This window comes from Tympanuchus pallidicinctus, unplaced genomic scaffold, assembly GCF_026119805.1.
Source record: "Tympanuchus pallidicinctus isolate F22 unplaced genomic scaffold, pur_lepc_1.0 scaffold8, whole genome shotgun sequence".
NCBI lineage: Eukaryota > Metazoa > Chordata > Aves > Galliformes > Phasianidae > Tympanuchus > Tympanuchus pallidicinctus.
Genome location: NW_026294802.1, coordinates 9,099,729 through 9,121,124, shown reverse-complemented (window position 1 = coordinate 9,121,124; position 21,396 = coordinate 9,099,729). Strand labels below are relative to the sequence as shown.

Below are 21,396 nucleotides of genomic sequence, written 5' to 3'. Positions count from 1 at the left end.
GGAAAGTGCAAGTAGCTGATGCTACTATAAGACTTGAGTCCCTGGAGTCCACAGAATATAGAGCTCTTTTGTGTTCATTTTGCCAGAGACGCACAGTTTTCCATTTGGGCTCCACTGACTAACAGCCATAAAAATTTACCCTTTTTTATTTTGGACAGTAGAGAATTAATAGCAAATGGCTGGAAAAAAAAAAAAAAAAAAGGTAACCAAAAGGAAATCTCCATGCACAAAATGCTAGAAAATACTGGACTAGAATTTACACAATTTTGTTACCGTTAACCTAGTTTTGGAAGGCTGTCCAATCTTGACTGGTGCTTGCTTAATTTGCAAAGTAAGCAGAGGATGTTTCAAGATACAGCACTTAATCTAGCTCTTAGCCCCAGCTTTTGACCAGAAACTGAAAGGGAAAGTAAAGTAAAAACAGGAGATGTAGTTGGCTCATAGACAGCTAAAATTTTTGTGGGTCTGAAAGAAAAATTTGGAATTTGGCCATACTGCTACTATAGTGAAAGTGAAACAGCTTGTTTTGTTTTGTTTTGTTTTGTTTTGTCCTTCAGAGCAAAATTTAATATAGCATCTTGGTATGCCTAATATAAAGTATACTCAGTACACAGTACATATTAACAAAGGCAGTTTTCTTTAGATATATACAGGTACACTTTGAGTCAGGTATTTTGTTTGTTTATTATTTGGAGCTGCTCAAACTGCAAGGAGACAAGAGGCAGAAATTTCTTTATGGTCTAATTATGACGCCAAGATCCTTGGTTTTCAGGACTGCTTAAAACTATTTACCAAGAACTAGAATGATGTTGTCAAGCTCAGGGCTTTTCTTATCATTTCCTTCCTGTGTAAGAAAGTATTTAAAGCAAACAAACAAGAAACAAACAAACAAACAAACAAAAAAACAAGCAGTTAATGATTTTAGCATGCTCCCAAAGTTCTTCCCTGCAGAACAAATACATTAGTTAAATCTCTGATGTTGCCGTAGCATTGTACCAGGAAAACTGAAAATTAAAGAGCTGCTTTCAGAGAATTGTAACTCATTTATCACTTAATTCTCATTTTGTTTTTTAAATTGAACCTACATAACACCTGAGATTGCATTACTCAGTCTGCCTAACAATCATGGGCTTGGTAATTCTCTGACCCTTTTCTTGGCTTGCTGCGTACATATTCTGACATACCTAAATTATTACTGAGACAGATTTTTTTTTTTTCTATTGCTTCAGTTGGGGGAAAATCACTGAGGCTATACAAGTTTTGTATGGAAAGTTTTGCCAGAATTCCATTTGTAAGCATGGATTTAGAGGACTCCATGGGAAATCAAAAAAATGTTAATCTACACTTTGACCTTTTCAGCTGTTCATTGGACCACCTTAGTAAAAACAACTGTTGCCCCTATGGAGGATCAGGTGACACCATGTCTGGAAATTTTTTTGGACCAACTTTTTGTATCTGTTTAACTTACCTCTCAATTGTATAGCTATTAGAGTTCGATGCTGATTCTAAGAGAATTTTATGTCCTGGGACCTGTAACAGTATATCAGCATATAAAATGCATACGAACACTGTAAGGTACAGTAGCACTTGCCAGTTTTTTTAGCCTCTGCAGTTCTGTTTTGCAATTGACTAAAGGCTCTGATTTTGGATAGTATAAAAATATATGTAGCGAATCACTTTCAGTGCTTTGAAGCTTTTGCTGTTCTCATTATTTTCAAGTGCATGCTAATCATGTGACAAAATATCTTCATTAATGAGGACAAAGTTTTGGTCTGTACACACAGCTTTTGCTTACACTCATAAGTTATCCTCTGCTAACTTGCACTCCAGCTTGCTGTGCAAGTTATTCTCAGCATCTCTAGGCTTAACATCTTCACGGTACTAATGTTCAACTGAAGTATATTTTAGTAGCTGTTAATCAGTCTTTAATCTTTCTTTCATGTCTCACCTTTAAGCACGCGTATGCGTGTACATATACATAAATAGGGTATGAACTGCCAGCAGTTATGTACTGTGCAGTATTTATTCCTTAAAGTGGTATTTATCATCCAGTATAGGTACTGATACAAAGTACATGTTTGACTAACATCCATAAATTAGGATATTATCGCTCAATTATATATATGTGGTTGATGCCCCATCTCTGAAGACTTTCAAGGCAAGGCTGGATCAGGCCCTGGGCAGCCTGACCTAGCTGTGGTGTCCCTGTTCATTGCAAGAGAGTTGGACTAGATGGCCTTTAAAGGTCCCTTCCAACTCTAAGAATTCTATGATTCTGTGATACTTCTTTTTATAAATACTCCCACTGAGGGTTCAAATATTAATAGTTTTGGTTTAACAGATCAATTAAAACATTTCCAGGAGGTTCTGAGAGAAAAAGAAAAAAAGAAAAAAAAGAAAAAAAAAGATCATTTTCCTGTACTCTGTTTTTCACTTTTCATACCCTGCACTTCCTAATTCCAGCTGGGAAAAAAAAGTGCTGTGTTGCAGTTTTTTCTATGCAGTATTTTTTTGCCAAATTAAAAGCAGGAAGTACCAGAAAGTTCACAGAAGATCATATTCTTGTGAGATTTTTTTTGTCCAACTTATCTGAATCTCTTTGTCTCTAAAAATTTAACTAAGCATTTACGTTATTAAATTGCTCTAGCATTGCCTGAAAACATTACAGACATTTTATCGTAAATGAGATTAATGCTTCTTGCATATAACTAAGGGATTTTTTGAAGTAATTAAAGTAGAAGCATTCGCTTGGATCGTTTAGCAGTTCCTTTCTCCAAAAATAATTCACACAATTCCTATAAGTCGATTAAACCTATTTAATTTTACAGACTAACCCCTGCCCTGCCTTTGGGAGATTAAGAAGTTGCCAACTACATGCCCTTACCCCACAACATAATAGAAAATACAGTTTGTTCAACAATTCAAACAGTATGGGTGAGCAGACTTTGTTACGTAATGTTTTACTAAAAGGTAACAAAGCTGTGAGTGTGGCAGCAGGTTACTTAAAGAAAGTGATGAAATAAAAAGCTTGAACTAAAAGAAAAGCTGTTTCCTACATGAATTAGGGTTTTATGTAAGCTTGGAGTAACAAATTTAGGTGCTCTATCTGCAGCTTTCTAGCTGTCACAGATTCTGAATGTGGGGTTTGTAAAATGCTTGGCAAAATGAAATCATTTGGAAGTAAACTGATTTTTCTTTTTAACATTTTAAAATTAGCAGGGCGGTTTGGGGTTATGATCTTCCGAGTATTAAAGTAAATAGTGTTATTTTGTTTCTTCATCACATGAGAAGCTTCCTACTGACAGCTTCCAACTATGGTACATTCTTAACTGCTCTAAATTTAGATAGCTTTTTATTAGATTTAGCAGTATTCAGATGTAGCCAGAAAGAACTTTTACCAAGAATTTCCTCTGCTACGTGCTAGTTGAATTGACTGCCATAAACAAGGGCTCCATATCACCCTGATTTTTCTTGCCTTCCCATAGTACACAATCTTAGAATTAAAATGAAGCTTTACTGAGTGAGTTGGGCTGCTTCTTGTTCCATTGGAAGAAAGATTACCAACGTAGCACATAACATCATTCTGAGACTTTTAGCTGCTTAGCCTAGATTCTCCAAAACTTACCCCTGATATGAAGACTAGGAATTCGGTGTTCCCATCCCTTTTCCAAAGGATAGATTCTTTCCTGAACTGATTATTCCTGGCTAACATAAGTTCTAAGTCTCATATGGTTTTCATAGAATTTGCCAGTGGATGCAGTTTGCATGTAGTGTTCAAGCTGAGGTTTACTTACAAATGCAAGTGTGGCCTAATGCTCTGTCTGGAGCCATGTCTTTGGGGATTTAAAACTAATTTCTCATCTGTCATTTGTAGTTAATCAGCCTAGGGATTAGATGCATGATGTATTGGCAATTTCTGACTTTTAATAGAGACAACATGTTCTCTTGCTTCATGACTTGTTCTTTTACAACTTTGGTCTCAAACAGTTGTCTGGCATATGAGTTCCAGAGAACAGATGGCTTAAACCAGAAAGGACCTGTTAAGATGCAGGAATTAAATATTTAATATTGAACAACATGGAGTCAAATATACTTTCTGTTTAGCTTTCATTTATAACTCTCTAACTGTACATAGCATATTCAAAATGTTATTAGCATGAATAGTAGATGTGGGTGGCAGTGCCAGGAGATCAGATCCCCTTCTGAAGCTTTTATAGGGACCATCAGTTTGAGTCAAGCATGACACAGCTGTGCTGTAAAGTAACAATCAGTCTTTGTTCACAGTTTGTAATATATGTCAGCTGCAACAACTGACTGACCTACAGGAGTTTGTCAAAAGACTGCGTACTATCAGGGAGGCAGAAATAGCCAGTTTCACATGCAGCCTGTATTGAATCTACAGTCTGGGGACAAGCAGTCCCAAACTCCTCCACTTGCACACCCATTTGGAGAGAAGGACAACAGTGATGAGAAATGGCAAATAGCCACGAGAAGGACTAACAAGAAGAAGCAGCCTGCCCCAAAGCCTGATGTGCCTCTGTGGAACCACTTTGACTTTCAGCAGGCTGAGAAGGAAAGAGAAACAGTAACAGGTACGTTGTCTGAACTGAATAAGGCAGCCAGACCTGTTGCAGATCAACTACAGCAACTAAGAAAAATTGACAGGTGATTGTGGTGGGTGATTCTTTTCTGAGGGGTACAGAAGCATCCATTTGTCATTCTGACCTGCTATCTCAAGAGGTCTGCTACTTGCCAGGGGCCCGCATCAGGTATGTGACACAGAGTCAGCTAGACCTTGTACATCCCACAGGCTTCAGCCTGCTGATGCCCCAGTAACACAGATGTTAGCAACCTGAAGAATATCAAGAGAGTCTACAAGGAGCTGAGAGCATAGGTAATCTCATCAATCCTCCGGGTTAGGGAAATGGGGAGGGAAAGGGCTGATAGAATTAAGAAAATCAATACATAGTTAAGGGAACAGTGTCATGAACAGGGCTTTGGCTATTTATGTGATAGAACTAGTTTTGAGTAATCTGCTCTTCTGGGAGAGGATGGGATTCATCTCTCAGAGAAGAGGAAGACCATCTTTGGCAGCAAGGTTTCCAGTTTAATCTTTAAACTAGGACTTAAACTAGGGTTGCTGAGGTAAGTGATCCTCAAAGCATCCCACTTAGAGGCTGATGGTGGTAATGGATGCTCTGGGCTTGGAGTTGGATCACAAGCAAGACAGCCCTGAAGGTGCAGGATTAGAGAACTCCAACTGCTAAATCAGCCTCAATGGGAGCCCAGATCAAATGCCTGTACACTAATGCACAGAGCATGGGGAACAAGGAGCAGCTTCATGATACATAGTCTTCATGGAGGACTTCAATGGCTTTAAACTGGAAGAGGGCAGATTTAGACCAGATAACAGGAATAAATTCTTTACTGTGAGGATGGTGAGACAGTGGAACAGGTTTCTCAGAGAGGCTGTGGATGCTCCATCCGTGGAAGCATTCAAGGCCAGGCTGGATGGGGCTTTGAGCTGCCTGGTCTAGAGGGAGGTGTCCCTGCTTGTAGCTGGGGGATTGGACCAACATCATCGTAAACCCTTCTAACCCAAACCATTCTATAATTCTCTTATTTCATTCTGTGATCTTACTGGCCTTTTCCGTCCTTAATGATTCTCTGGTTAAGCCGAAATGGGAGAAGCGTAACGTTAACCCTTCAGCAGCGCCTTGCCGAGGCGCTCCCCCTCCTGAACTACACTTCCCATGGTGCACCACGCGGGCAGCGCACATGTGCAGACCGGTCAGCCCAGTCCTGGAGGGCGGGCAGGGGGGTTTTGTTTCCGGGCCGAGCACGCCTGAGAACGCGGGGGGCTTCCGGGGTGCGAGCAGTCTATCGGTCCGCGGGTATGGATGAGGACGGGCTGCCCATCGTGGGCTCCGGCATCGACCTCACTAAGGTACGGCTGCGCCTCGCCTCGCCTGGCGCTTCATCCCTCGTCCTCAGCGGAGCTGCTTCACGTGCAGCGCTTTTGGTTGTGAAAGTTTCTCTCTAGCAAACATAATATTCTGCTTTTTCGTTTGAAAAGCATGCGCATCTGACGTGGAGGATTTGTTTTCCTCCTTCTGCGTCAGAAGGAACAGCTCAGCTTTGCCCTCTTGATGTTTAATTTCTTAATGCTAACTCTGAGGAGAGTTTGCTATTCCATCTAAAAGCTTCTGAAATAAGATAACATTCCTTCATTTGGATATTATCCTTTTTTTCCGTGCATCCTGCCACTTTTCAAGTGTGTTCTTAGATGTTGGTGGCGGAAAAGGATTTTTACTTAGGTTGCTTTGAAAGTAGTGCCTCCTATTTAATTTCCATGGAAACTACAACAAAGAGCAGAATAATGCTGTTTGGTAAATTCTCGGCTACAAAGCACAGTTTTTCAACAGTCACCACCGTTAGCTCTGTGTTTTCACCAGTAGCGAGTAACAGCCTGCATGCTGTGCTTATAACAATCTGCACCAGCAGAGGTGACCCTCTGTTGCTGTCAGTGCTGCTGAAACACACCACCACAGCCTCACTGTGCTCACAGCTTCTGTTTGGTCTCCAGAAACGTTCAGAAAGCCTCCATGAATATCAACAGGTGCCATTTTTTCCTCGTGGAAACAACATCACACAGAATGTAACAGAACATCAGTGCGAAGGTTTCAGCCTCTGCTGCCATACCACCAACATCCGCCTCTGATGTCATTGGCCAGCATCATAACATGGGGGGGCATTACTTCTGGAGCAATCCTCATATATGTTATGTAAATTTAGATTTTATGCATCCATAGCAAACACGCTTAAGGCAGATCTCCAAATATTTTTCCTGAATTTTTGCATTTTTAATACGTGTTTCAGTCCAAAAGTGAGGATTAACACCTACAAATTGTCTCATTTTCTCGTATTGTTTACTGCAGGTTCCTGCTATTCAGCAGAAAAGAACTGTAGCGTTTCTAAACCAATTTGTTGTTCACACAGTGCAGTTTCTGAACCGCTTTTCTACTGTTTGTGAAGAGGTATGTTTGCTATTCTTCATCCCTCACTTTATTCCACGAGAAAGATTCCTAGAAATGAGGACGATTCACATCACTATTTTTGCTGCATTTGTAACAGTAGCTTTAGAATCTAGTCTGCTCATCAGTCTTTCTGCTCATCTTGAATGCATTACTAAGACAGATTTTTTTTTTCCTCCAATATATCCACTGCTGATTATGCCTCACTTAACTTTATTTCATTGAACTTTCATATTTGGCATAGCTTTTGAACTTTGATTCTCTTTCTTAGAGCTTTCTACTGTGAATATAGTCTCATTTTGGAAAGAGGCTGCTCTGTTGGTGCTGACACCATTTTGACATTCTCTGTTCCCCTCATCTGTGTCATAGAGCACTGCATCAAAACTTGCTTTCAGTTTTCTCTGCCTTTACTTTAAAAGGGTGGTATACAAATATCTCTGGAGGCGAACAATTTTTGATGTGAAAAAGGGATGTTTTTGGCAAGTGATTACTCTGGAACATGAAGCAGTTGATGTTTATGATTTGTGAAGGAAAAAAAAGTTCTTAAAAATCAGTAGTTTTGTCTCAAATTTAATGTCATTGGAATTTTACTAGGACTAAAATTCTCCACAGGACAGGAAAGGAATGCTTCTTCAGTTGCAGAATTGATTCTGATGTGGCTGTAAGCTTAACTTTCTGTCATTTGTGGGGCTTTTTGTAACTAGGTTATTCAACAAAAGCCACTATACAGCCCTATCTATCAGCAATTGTCAGATCCAGAGTAAGCAATGTAACCTGAGAAATTATTGTATTAGTAAAGGTTACAGCCAGACTCTTAGCAAATATAAATTTTGACTACTATATTAACATATAGGTTTCAAAATTAAAAAAAAAAAAAAAAAAAAAATCAAAAAATCTGGATTTTCTTGACTTGGTATATGGGATATTGTCACTGCCCAGTGATGTTATCAGTTGTCCAGAACTGGATTTTCATGTGATCTCAATATTACTTATTATAAAAGGCACTGCAGAAATCAAGGCGTATATACAAAAAGCCATCTTGAGCACGGAGCAACACTATGAAGTCTGATTAATAAAGGAGTTATTAGTTAACCTAAATGTGTTGCTGCTGAACAGACTTAGTAGTTACTCTACAAACTTGAAAAGATTTTGCATTTATGAAGTACAGAAGTGTTTTTAATGTACATGGTCCCAGTGTAAATCAGCAGAAGTCAGAAAATTCAGAATTCAGGCTGCCACCAGCCTACCTCTAAATTCTTGTCACGCTGATATGTCTTTAGAACTATCTTTTGTGCATCTTTCTTCCCCTTTTGTCCACTGCTTGCAGAGTGTATAGATCCTTTCAAGGCAGCTGATTTCTCTTTGTGAACAAAGAGCTGTCTGTAAACAAGTCAGCTGTTTAGAAAGACTAACTTTCGTCACTCCCTTTTTACTTTTTCAGCGTATTGGCAGATCTGCCATTTTCTTAGGGTGTTAAAGCTCTGCTTAAGAGCCAGGCAGAATCTTGCCCATGTGCCAGAGAGCTGTCAGAGTGGTACATATCTGCCAGCCTGCGTGCTAAGCCAATTTCACTTGGACAGGTCTGGTGGAGTATGGTAACGATTAGTTAACAGAGTGACTGTGCTTATAGAGTAATTTAGAAAAACTTAAGTTGTTTGTAAGAAAAATATATCAAAATTTTATTGAGGTATACTTGGAAAATAAAACCTTCTGGTTAGTCCAGATTCACTGTGACTGTCTAAGACTTCCATTCACCTGCTATAATCTTCATCAAATATTTCTGTTTGTATGTGTTCAGTTGCATATGCACACATCACATCTTTTCTTCCTTCACATTTGGAAAAAGCTTTGAAGGAAGTTATTTTGGTCAACTGTGAGAGTACAGTGTGTCTGCCATTAGTCTGTCATTTGGTTGCCCAAAGTGCCCTGCTTACTTTGGCTGCCATTTGTACATAATCTGTCTTCATTTCTGTATGTCAAATAATAAATAGTAAAATTAGTTACAATTTGAACCACTGTAGCTACTGTACTAAAAAGGGGTGATGGCGTTGCTTCGTTTATTTCATGTACGTTCATCTTATTTATACTCTACTGTCTTTTGCAAGTTGAAACTAAAAGATTTTATTTAACTAGATGTTAACGCTGTTATGTATATTAGTGGCCCAGGAGAGTGTTTTCACATCTTAATTGTTTTCTATTCTAGAAATTGTCAGCACTCTCTCTCCGTATCCAGCAAATTGAAACAACACTCAATATATTGGATGCAAAGGTTTGTATGTGTACAGACTAACTTTGAGCAGTGACAGATGTGTCTGATGTATGTTCTTTAGATAAGGTGACGTAAGGATATAACCAGTAGTCATGAATTATCATTTAATTAGCTGCAAGAAAAAAAAAAATAGCCAAAACTTTAAACAATTCTTTTGTTAATGACAGAAGCAATTTCTGTTGGCAGTAGCAAAATGCTGGGAAGGTGTTGAAACCTTTCTTGCCCTGCAGCTCAGTGTAACCAGTAAAGGCTTCAAACTGAGCATTTTGGGATTTTCTTATAGAAACCACCTGAACAGGGAAGTTCCTTTTTTCTTTTTTTTTTCTTTTTTTTTTTTGGAGGGGGGAGGGGAGGGGGGCGGAGTGTGAAGGAGTGTGGAAAGAGAGGCAATTGGAATGCCAAAACTAGTGATAAAATATTACAGCTATGTTAATGTGAAACTCACCTGTGAAATAGTTAGTAAGTGACATACTGCAGACTTTCTTCTATGTATAGACTTAGAATATGCTCACTGCTTATTTTGATCATGTTTTGTCCATTCAGTTATCCTCTATTCCTGGCTTAGAGGATGTCAAATTTGAAGTGTCCAGTGCAAATCTGAATAATGTTACAAGTAGTCCCATGGCACCAGCTACTACGGATCAACAGGCAGCTGTGTCACCTCAGTCTGGAGTAAGTAATGAAGATAAATAGTGTATTGAAGGAATATACTTCTCCATATCAAATTTCTAATCTCAATTGAAGCAAATGGAAGAAGTAAGTCTACTTAAAGAGGGCAGTCACACCAGCTGTAAATCACAGAATCACAGAATCACCCAGGTTGGAAGGGACCTCAAGGATCATGTAGTTCCAACCCCCCTGCCTAGCAGGGCCACCAAACATACACATTTAGATCAGGTTGCCCAGGACCCCGTCCAACCTGGCCTTGAACACGTCCAAGGACGGGGCATCCACAACCTCCCTGGGCAGCCCGTTCCAGGGCCTAACCACTCTCCTTGTAAAGATCTAAAGTTACATTTTTCATTAATGAAACTAAACAATGGCTTCTAAAACAAGGCCATACCCTTTCGTAAATATGTGGATTAAATAACTAGAACTAACTCAAATCAAGTAGTAAATGATTTCATCCTCTTTGGTCAGTCACACTAAAATATAAACATGAATTACCTCAGAGATTGGAAAGGTCATGAATGAAAGGAGCAGCTCATCTCACATAATTCCAGTTCTTTTCTTGTGTTTTAGAATGTGAGCTTCTAGGTCGACTTCAAGTTTCTAGCAGACTTTTTTAATAGAGGTTATTAAAGTGAGGGCAGAATGCATTGACCACTTCGGGAGAGAGCTACAGTATAAGCATAATAAATATGATCTTAGCAAAATCTTTCATATAAAGAACGTGTTTAAATTAGTTCTGTTTTATTTATTAAATACAGTTGATGGTTGCTTTAGGCTACATGGATGTCTTGTGGTATTGGACTGTTGAATTTTTTTTCCACGTGTTGTACAGTAAATTATTGCCAGAAGTATTTGGGGGTTGGATTCAATGATCTCTTAAGGTCCCTTCCAATCCCTGCAATTCTATGATTCTGTGAGTATAGATCAGAAAAATCATGATGTAAGAGGAGTTGTACTTTACTCTTCAGGTTCAAACTTCTTGGATTGAAGTCTCAGTGCTTCTGATCTGTGTACCTAGCCTAACCACTGAAGTCTTATCTTCCTTGTATACAGCAGAACAATAAACATGAAGAAGCACTACAGAAAACGGAGATAGTAACAGAAAATATGAGAACTGTGGCCAAAGACCCAAGATATGCCAGATATCTCAAAATGGTACAAGTGGTAAGTCAGCTGTCATATCATTCTTTGGGTAGTCAGTTATTTTTAGGTGAAACTTCATACACAACTGTAAGTGAATGTGGAAGGCATACATTGTGTCAATAATCTTTAAGCTAGAGTAGCATTAACATGCAAGGATTGGTCTGAAGGTAATGCCACCTGTTTTATAGTGTTGTCCAACAGTGTCACAAGCAGATGCTGCTGTTATGGCAGTAGAGTTAGAACCTTCCCATCAATGTTGTTACATTTGTTGTGCAACAGATGGCAGCAGAGGGGCAGCCTAACAAAATGGTGTCTGATACAAGAGTGTATATGTAGCAAAGATATGTAACTGAATTCCTCTGTGTGGAAAAATGGTACCCAGTTAAATGTATGGAGACCAAACAGTGAATGTGAGCACAGTGAGGCAGTGAGTGGTTACATCAATAGATGTAACAATGATATGAAGGACAAGTCACATTCTGGACAGTCTTGTGAATTTTTATGAGCACAGCATGCAGACTCTTGTTCATTTCTGGTTTAAAAAAAAATAAAAATGCACGGCTAACGGTGTTGAAAAATGGTGGTGTTTTGTAGCTGAGAATTTGCTCAATAAAAGAAGTGTTGTTGTGTTCTTTGTACTTATTGATTTCATGGAAATAAATAGGAGGCATTACTTTTAAAGCCATCTGCATACTTGCAGCATGTCTTCTCTAAGAAATGGTTTGATGTAATGTATTCCTGCAGACAGCCTCAGGCGAGTTCTTTCTACAAAATTCTGCCAATGTAGTTGTGAACTGAGGGTACGAAGATGTGTAAAAGCAGAGTGATACTACTTGGAGTTATAGAAGATTGCACTGGAAGCGTAGTTACTCTGGCAGAATTGATGTCATTCCCTGCACACAGACATGCTTGCAGCTTTTATTTGCTGCAGGGTACAAAACAAAGCTTTGCCAGTATTCTCTAGAGCAGGAGAATTTATTATTCCCATAGGGCTCAAAGTAGAGGTAGAAATATTGTTTAACTAATTAGCTCAAAGTAGAGATAGAAGAATTGTTTAACTAATTACTTTCACTTCAGTTCCCTGCTGTTCATGATGCATGTTTAGTTTCCCACTTCATCTATCTTTTTTTTCTATAGATAAACAGAAAATGAGTATAATCTCAATACTTACATTCATGAAAATGAAGGAGGGAAAACATTGGTAGGAGATTCTTCTTGACTTTTTTTTTTTTTTTTTTTTTTAAGAGCTCTTTTTTCACATCCACAAAACTAAAAACAGCATTGGAAACAAAGAAAAAAGATCTGTCTTTATTTTCCAGCAATCATTGGAAATTTTTCTCTAAAATATATATGATAATCCTGGAAAACATTACTAACTCACAGTATAGTAAAATGTTGCCTATGTGAAAACTAACTGCATGGTTTTTTTCCCTCTTCGGAGCAATTATTACAGTTGGTGAGCTTAGTTCTTTGGATGATGTTCCAGAGCTTAGTTTTCATTTGAATCACAAATTGGCTTATTACAAATCATGTGGAAAGCCAAGCAGTGGGATAGTGGCAAAGGGCGGAATACTTTGTTAGTGTATTGATTTGATGCCAGATTTCAAAGTGGATGTGAAAGTGCTGGATGGTCTAATTACTTTGACTTTTTTTTTTTGGTGACTGCTGGAGGAGTAAGATCTCACTTTCCACATTTATCCTTTGTACTGGCAGTTCCTGATGACTCTTCTGCCAGTTGTAAACAGTGTGGTAGGAAAGTCAAGCTAACATGCTACATATTAATGTGTGTTTTTCTATTTGCCAACCTGGTCTTCTCGCCCAGTCGGGTAGTTCAGTTAGTGTCGCTTATTTGCTGAAATTAAGTTTCTAGGTGAAGATTTATTTGAACTGATCACTTATTTATGGCCCACAATATTTCTAGTATTGGAGAATTAGTACTGGAAGTGATATTTCTTTTACGCTGAGGATAGCTGTTCTGTGGAACTGTAACAAACTCATTTTGATGGAGTGCCGTTGAACAAAAATTCTTTTTTTTTTTCTTAAATACAAAGCAGCAGTATTCAAGCAAACATTACAAAAAGAGTATCATGTTTGCTACAATAAATGTTCAGAATTCTTGTATTGACAGAGTGAGAGGAGTACTGCTCCTCTCAGGAGGGCTTCAGATACATGGTATGTTTAAAGTAAATGTACTTCTGGTGGATTCTAAACACCAGATGTGACTGTGTAGAGGCCAAGATACTGATTGGCCTAACATACATTGATTCTTGCTTTAAAGAACTCAAATAAAAGTGAAATTTGATTGCTACACTGATCCTAAGTAGTTGCCAGCAGTAATGATGTTTAACCTCTTTCTGAACTGAGGAGGACCAAAACCTCTTTTACAATGAGATTGCCACTTGCAGTGTAGGTTCTCCAGGATCTGCAGACTTCTTAAGCCACAGGACGAGCCTGGATATAGGCTGGGGTACAGTGTGCTGAATTTAGACTATGTCAAACTTTAAGTGGACAGAGACAGGGATGGGACTTCAGTGTTGGCTTGTGTTAAAAAAGTACGCCTGCCGTTTAAGTTGACTTGTTTGCTCAGTGTGATCATAGTTTATAGTTAATGTTTAGATTTAAAATAATTGTTTTATTTTAATAATACGCAGCACTACTAGACTCTGATTTTCCAGTTTAAACTTAAGAAAATATGAAGGATACAGTATTTGTAGTACCCTAATTGTATTATAAACAATTATAGATATAAACTTATTTGTTCTCCCTTGATGAAAAAGGTGTACATCATTCAGGGGAATTTTGATTAAACTTATGATAAGTTTGGTAAATCTGATACATAAAGGTATTGAAATCTTTTTTTCCAGTCTTCAGATATATTGTCTTTCAGATTAAATTTATTTTTTATTTGGACTGGGACTACAAATGTTAAAAAAACTTAATAGGGCAGAATTTACCAATAGGGAAAAAATGGTACTTGAGGAACATAAAGTTTCTGTTTATAAGCAGAAAATACCTAAAGGTTTTTAAGAAGTTAAGATGGCTGTGACTTCTCACAAGAACAGTCTTAAAAGTAATGAGTTACCTTATGCTAGTACATGAATGATCACAGTGTTTCTGATGCTACAACAGTGAGAGAGCTAGTTAGTATTGCATGAATTCCTCTATTTTATAATTGGTGCAAAATCTATTTCTGTTAACAACTGTTGAAGCAATGCGTTCTACAAAGTCTCTGAGTTACGAGTCTGCAAGTATTGAAGAGACTTCTCCAGTAGCTGTGACCTTAAGTGTCTTCCACTAGCTACAAAGCAAGCTTGTTAGTTTATGAATCTAGCGGTTGGCATACTGATTTAAAAAGAAAAATCTTTATCAGATAATAGATTCTGTGTTTTAAAATGATTCTTGCATATGTTGATGCATACAGTTTTGGAATAAAACACTTCTCCAAGTGAGAGCATAACGATATAACGGTCTCCGCTCCACTGTTATTAGTTCATACGCTAAGCTTCCTTTCATTGAGAGCAAATAAGAGTGCCTTGTTTTCAGTTGGCTTGAACTGATGCGTAAACAATTCAGTGCTGATGAAGGACCCTATGCATTAAACAGTCATAAAATACTCAACTGTTTCCCCTTTGTCATGTGCATGAAATGTTATTTACTGAGAAATTATGTATCATAATCTAATGTCTCACAACTGCTTGAGTCAGATTTTTGTCTAGTCCTAGTAGACCGCTACCTGTATGCAACTGGCTTAGCTCACACTTTGCCAGGTTAGCTACTGCAGTTGTCACTAGAACTGTGTTCTTCTCTGGAACATCAGTCATTACTGTTCATTATTTTATCACTATTTTATTTACTTTAGACAAAAGTTATTTGCCCTGTGCCAAAAGAATCCTGCAGTACTGTTCATTTAGTTTTCTAGGTTTCTCCTGCCTTTCCTAGAGCACTGGTATTATTGTTCCTTGGGATTAGAGATTCAATTATCTTCCCCACCACCCCCCTCTGCATTGGTATGCTGTGGTTCAGGTGGTGTTTCTGATCATTTGCAACAGGAGATGGCAAAGCAGCACATTTTCTTTGAGCAATTCTAGTGGAAGCACAGGAACAGTTTCTTGGAATGCATTTTGTAAGACTGTGTGGGTCAAAGTGTTCTTCAGCATGTGATCTAAGATGAGGGGCTGAATAAAACAAAGTGTAGAAGCTGTGGAAGGACTTAAAGTAGAAAGAATTTTTTCTTAGCTGGCTGTAATCTGTCTGCACATCATTGAAGATTCAACCCTGACTTCACAAGCACTTGTATTCAGAGGATTCACTTTTAAATTGTAATTATCTTCTCAAGTCCAGTTTGCCTTTTTCCTGCATACTTTACAAAGACTTTTCCAGTTTTTGGCAGTACCATGAGAAACCTTTCCAGAGCAATAGGAGATGCTTTTACCACTGAAGCTGTACCTTGCATGTCTTGAGTTCTCTTGTCTTTCCAACACAGCTGCTCTCTGCTGTCTTTGTGCTACTTTGTGCTTTCTTCATATTCTCACTGAGAGATATAACTTCATCATACTGGGTTGCAAATCAATCTGTCTGTTGCTGATTTCCTCAAGTTTTTTGAGACATTTTGCCGTAAAGATAAGAAGGATTAAAAAGGGCTTTGATCTCCGACATTACTTGCTTCTAGGTTCATACTGATGGCAAGTGAGATTATCAATCCATGTTCTTGTTCATCGTGTGATTGTGCATCTTTTTCTGAAAATGAGTTCAGAAGAAGCTGTGAAATTCTCTAATTTGTGTCCAGTAGTTTTATATTATACTTCTCCTCCTACACAGGGTGTTCCTGTTATGGCCATACGAAACAAAATGATTTCTGAGGGGCTAAATCCAGATCTTCTTGAGTAAGTAATGTTTCCTTTCCAAATTGTAACTTTCAGTAGGGCTGGAATGCAACCATTTGTTGAAAAAAGATGGTCTGAGAAGGGCATCATAGGATGAAGGATGTGATCTCAAGTAAGAGATGCCTTTTCAATATTGTCTAGTCCAAGGCATAGCCCAAGAAACGCCGAGCTTGGAATGTAGGTGGACATATATTGCACTCTCCCGAACAGAAAGTTGCAGAACATTACCTACCAAACTTGAGAAGAAGTGGGATCTCTTCTTCCAAGCTAAGCACAGGTTCAACTGAAAGGATATAGCAGTGACAAGGTGACATCTGTCAATGTACATCTAGCAATAGGGAATGAAATAATATGTCAGTTGCCATTTTGTCTGTACTGTTTTCAGTATGAGATATATCCCAGAAATTTTCTTCCAACACTTTGGTAGCCAGATGTCATCGTTGTGGAGTAATAAAAACGAGCTTTATTTTATTTTGCTTTATGTATATGAGAAGTAATAGGCTTATTATCAGATTCCCTCAGTAGAGTGTACTGATACAGTGTACATGCTCAGCATAAATAGAGTAAGCTGAAGTCAGCATTTCAGTGTTGTAACGGGATTGAGCCAACCTAATGTAACAACTACTAAGAACAGATAATCATTTTCAGTACTGATTTATCTAAAGTACAGATTTTAGAATCTTACATTTTGAGATGTAGCTTAGTTTCATTGCACTGTTTCACAAAATGTATTAAACTGAGAGTGATGAAATAATAAACAGTAAGTTTTGTTCTTATCCTGTAGCCACCAAACCATTTGAAATACTTGCATCCTCTGCAGAAACTGCTGATGTATGATGATATCAAGTCCTCTTTTCCTTTTGGTGGAGCCTTATTACAGTATGTTTACTAAAATGAAAATACTGGGAAACTGAGTTACTGTCATATGTTGAGTCGTTTTATTTCCCAGCTGCTTCCTGGTGTCTGAGTAAGCCTGAAGTAGTTATTCCTCTCAGGAAAAATTTGATATTTTTACTGATCAAACAAGAAATAAAAATGCAAGTAAGAATCTATATAGGTCTGAGAAAGGATTATCAAACGTGTGTTTACTATATGTTTGTTAAATCTGTTCTGTTTCTTACTCTGTATTCCTAGTACATACTTTTGTGTAAATGCTATTTGCTCATACTTTGATGGATTTTTTATTGCAAATGGAAAAAAAGAAAAAAGAAAAATAATCAGCTTTTTAAGTATCTGCTTTTGGATTTCCTGATTTAAGATGGAGTTAAGACAGAAAGTTATTACCATTATTTGAGGCTCACAGAATATGACTGGGGTTTGGTCTCAGTCCATCTTCAAGGATTCTTTGAAACACTGACGTTCAGGCAGATTGTCTTTAAGTTGTTACCAATTTGAAAATTTTACTGCCTATCTGCCTAGTTAAAGAAAGTGAATTATTTTTGGCAAGGAGACTAACGTTTCCTCTGTGTGTGTGTGTGTGTGTGTGTGTATGTGTAAATAAGCAGTATTACTGAGATTTATTTTTTTTTCCAAGTGTATCTTGAGAAGCCATGGCAAACTTTCTTTTTTTTTTTTTTTTTTTAATCTTCTTGCTTTTTTGTCCCAGTATCATACAGACTTTTTTTAGATATATCTTGCCATTCGCGCAACATTTCATGGGCCTTCAGGTGGCTCAGGCCTGTTAGCTCAGTCCCAGTGAAATTTAGGAACATTTACATATTGCTGTATGCTGAGTCACTTGCTACAGACTGTCCCAGCTGCCTGTTGGTGACTGTGTGTTTTTTCTGTGGCCTCAGGGCAGCTGACTAATAGTGAGATGTTTATGGTCTCTTCCTTTGGAGGTTTTACGTCTACTTCTGTTATCACTCCTTTCTCAGCTTTCTACAAGCTTTTTTTGAAAACTGCCTATTTTATTAAGCTAGTTTATCTAATTTTTAACTTTTGTTTCTTATCCTTTTTCTCTTGCCTGTCTACAATTCCAGGAGATTTTGTCCTGCTTCTCCTGAAGGAATTCATTGTGATCTTCTCCTAACTAAAGGAGAGTTTTTGCACTGCTCTCTCCAGATCACATGTCTTTGCACAGCTCTTCTGTTTTGTCATTACCGTGGCAACAAGGAATAATATTGTGAAGTGGTATTTGCATGAGAAAGAAAACCCTTTCTTAATTTATTTTGGAGGTGTGCAGGGGGGTGGGAGAAGGCTCTTAAGGTTCTTTTATGCACTTCTTACTTTTGTCCCAGAATGCTTATAAACACTGTGAGTGTACCTTAGGGATTTCCAACAGAGACATTAAAATAAACAATTGAAGTTGGGTAAGAAATACTCTGGCATTACACAGAGTGGTAACCCAAAGACAAATAACAACAGGAAAAAAGAGTGCAATTATTACCTTACTTATTGAATTTTATGTTTTATCAAAAAGAGCATTAAACTATAAGAAGCTATTTTCTGTAAAGATGATTCTTTGCCCTTTGCCAAGTATAGCTGCACATGTACTTTGTACTCTGGTTTCTGAATTTAGCAGCGGCAGTCTTGCTTGTATTGTCAAACTCATTACATAAAAGAGAGTCTCAAAGGAGAACCAGCATCTGTGGTCAGTAGTGGTGGTTGTTCTGTAGATGACTTGCTACTCTGTGCTCCATTCCCAGTAGATTTCTACAAGCAAATGTTTTGACACGATGTTGAGATCCATCTTAAATATTCTTCTCAAAACTAAATACTAGAAGTCTGATCATTTATAGTCAATAAAAATCCCATGGCTGCTCTTGCATGTCAAATTTAACCCAGTGTTCTAGCCAAATTCCACTCTGAGTAATTCTTCTTTGCTTCTCTAAATTATCCCTGCAGTTTTAGTTGGATACAGTATTGTTCATTTCCTGTCTTATTTTTTTTTCATGTACTATTTACACTGCTTAATGGTGTACAGCATGTTCCTTTCAGCCCTATAACCTCTGATTAAAAAAAAAAAAAAAAAAAAATTAATCAGTATTGCCTGCTTTCAACTCTCTTCAAGTGTTTGCTGCTTCTTAGTGAACTGTCGTAATTTCCAATAGTCTTGAAGGTGTGCATTCAAAGTGATATCTACAGAATTTTAATGTCCAGCGAGTTACAGTTTCTAGTATTGATCTTTCAGTTATAGGTGAAGCAACGCCGATAAGGTGTGCATTTGTAAAGCTAACAATTAATATGTTAAATGTTGTGAATATAAATTGCATGTAAATTTGGTAAAAGGCATGGCCTACTGAGTTACTCAACTACCTTCTAGGATTTACAACATAAACACTTCTTCTTGCCTGCAGGACTCCAGATGCCCCTGTGCCTGCTTGGGGAGATGATGGGAATGCAGAAGACAGTTCTGATAGTGAATCTTCCTTTAGTGACTAAAAAGACCAATTTTAGCCTTTGGAAACCTCCGTTAAGTGCTAATGTGTTTGGAGCTTTTGCAAATAATGATTTTGTGTGCATCACGTGGGTGACATGATTTATCTGACAGCTTTTCTTAGCACTGAGATCTTCTGCGTTCTCTCCCAAGAAGTCTGGGCAGGCAACGTGTTTGACCTGAAACTTTCCATCATGAAAATTGATTGCAGTATCCTTGTGATGTTTATCCTTTGTTAGTTCAGATTCTTTCTGATTTTTCTGGAGTTACCTAAAAAAAAAAACTCAGAAATTTTGTTTCTTTAAACCTCCAGGTCTGTAAGACTGCATGCTGTTCATTCCTGGGTTTCTGTATAAGACTTCTAACCTAAGTTGCCTTCTGTCCCACAGCATTCAGTTAAAGTAACTTATCAAAATTTATTTTTAAACTTACGAACTGCCTTTTTTTTTTTTTTTTTATTCCTCTCAAATATGCTGTATTTTTGAAGTGGTATGACAAGAATTACACTGAAGCCACCTATCTCGCAGTGTTTGCATATCAGTGATATTCTGTTTTGAAAGAGCCTAGACTACACATTTAAAATACCTATTCTTAAAGTATATACTGCTATTTGATTTCATGCTAGAGGTTATACAAAGTTGTTAAATAAATTCCTGCTCTTCAGTGTAATTATTGATCAAATTCAGGTTACAGTGGTGAAGGAAACTACAGATACTGCAAGATGTTGGTTTTTTTTTAAGTTCACTAAGAAAAGCAAGTGACTGGGACATTGTTAACAGAATACCAGATTCTCACTTTTTACTCTCACATGGGTCAATAAAAAACATTTTATGAGCACTTTTTGGCTTGTTGAAAAGGAGTTGTTGCTGTGCAGTTCACATAGGATAAAAAAATCACCTCCACGATAGTGGCCTGGCTGATATTTTCAGTAGTCAAAATTCAGTTTATGTAATGGTGAAACTACCTTGCTATCTTTTGAGGATGCATTGGGTAACAATATGAAGAAATCAACTTGGAGCCAAGCTGGCCCTGAAGACTTCCCTCCACAGTAGTTAATCTGCTGTGTGAGTCAAAAATGACATTTCATTAAAGAATCTTCTTTAATATAATTTGTTCCACATTAAATTCTTCAAAATCTATTTGAATTCCCCAGACTATTGTGATTATACCAGAATCGTGTGACCAGCAATCAATCACTTTTTGGTATTTCGCATTCTTCCCAAGACCAAGAAAATACTAAATCTGAATCTCTGAGTGTGTAAATTTGTTAGCCTTAATGGCTGAGTCACTATCTCCTCTCTTAGTTATTTATGTCACTAGGGTAGCTACAATAGGGTAGCTGATCTTTTTTTCCTGTAACTTTAGCATGGCTCCCATTTGAGTCAAGCAAATAACACATAATTTCATCACACATAAATCAGAATATAATCTGAATCCCTTGGAGGAAGGTATATAGGCACTAGAAAGTGTCTGGAAGTGGCATTTCAATTATGAGTTAATTGTTATTGAACACAAACAAAAATATTCAATAGCTCACACTTGGCAAAACTTGAGAAATGTTAACATATTAGCAATAAATATTTCAGAAGTAAATGTTATAATGTTACTTTAGAAACATATTAAAAAACTTTTTGAAATCTATATTTGAAAGCTTATTTAAGTGATCTGTATAATAAAAGCGATGTTTTGTAAACCAATGTTGCAGTGCCATTTTACTCCTTTGTGTTTTAAACAAAATTGGGAAAATTCTTCTGAAGTCTCTCTAATTCATGTTTCTTTATAATCAGCTATACTGAAGTTGTGACAAGTTGTGAAGTTGTGACACTCTGACTAGAGGAAAACTGAACCTGACTTAACGTTTTGTTTATCATTTTGGAGAAGCTTTTTCTGTGAAGTAATTTCAGTCTGAAGAAGATAAAATAGGTTGTCTTTTACAATTCTGTAACCTTTTAAATGGAGTATAAGATGCCCTTAACCTACAGTCCATTTTTATGTGAGACAGTCAGTTGTTACATG

The 21,396-nt window shown here is 37.5% G+C and overlaps 1 protein-coding gene across 3 annotated transcripts; it reads left to right on the top strand.

Annotated features, from left to right (window-relative positions):
* The first annotated feature begins 5,811 nt into the window (after positions 1–5,811).
* WASHC3 (WASH complex subunit 3) lies at positions 5,812–21,077 on the top strand. 3 transcript variants are annotated; one of them, XR_008202939.1, is made up of 8 exons: positions 5,812–5,947; positions 6,939–7,037; positions 9,238–9,303; positions 9,847–9,975; positions 11,032–11,139; positions 15,937–16,001; positions 17,984–18,178; positions 19,301–19,376. XR_008202939.1 is itself a non-coding variant. In XM_052669316.1 (7 exons), exons 1-7 carry the CDS (start codon positions 5,897–5,899, stop codon positions 19,383–19,385), a joined length of 606 nt encoding a protein of 201 aa, XP_052525276.1. In that variant the 5' UTR covers positions 5,812–5,896; the 3' UTR covers positions 19,386–21,077. The 3 variants fall into 3 exon arrangements, 1 of the variants encoding a protein (XP_052525276.1); XR_008202938.1 differs by having other exon boundaries at positions 11,029–11,139; positions 19,301–19,370; XM_052669316.1 differs by lacking the exon at positions 17,984–18,178 and having other exon boundaries at positions 11,029–11,139; positions 19,301–21,077.
* Positions 21,078–21,396: the final 319 nt, after the last annotated feature.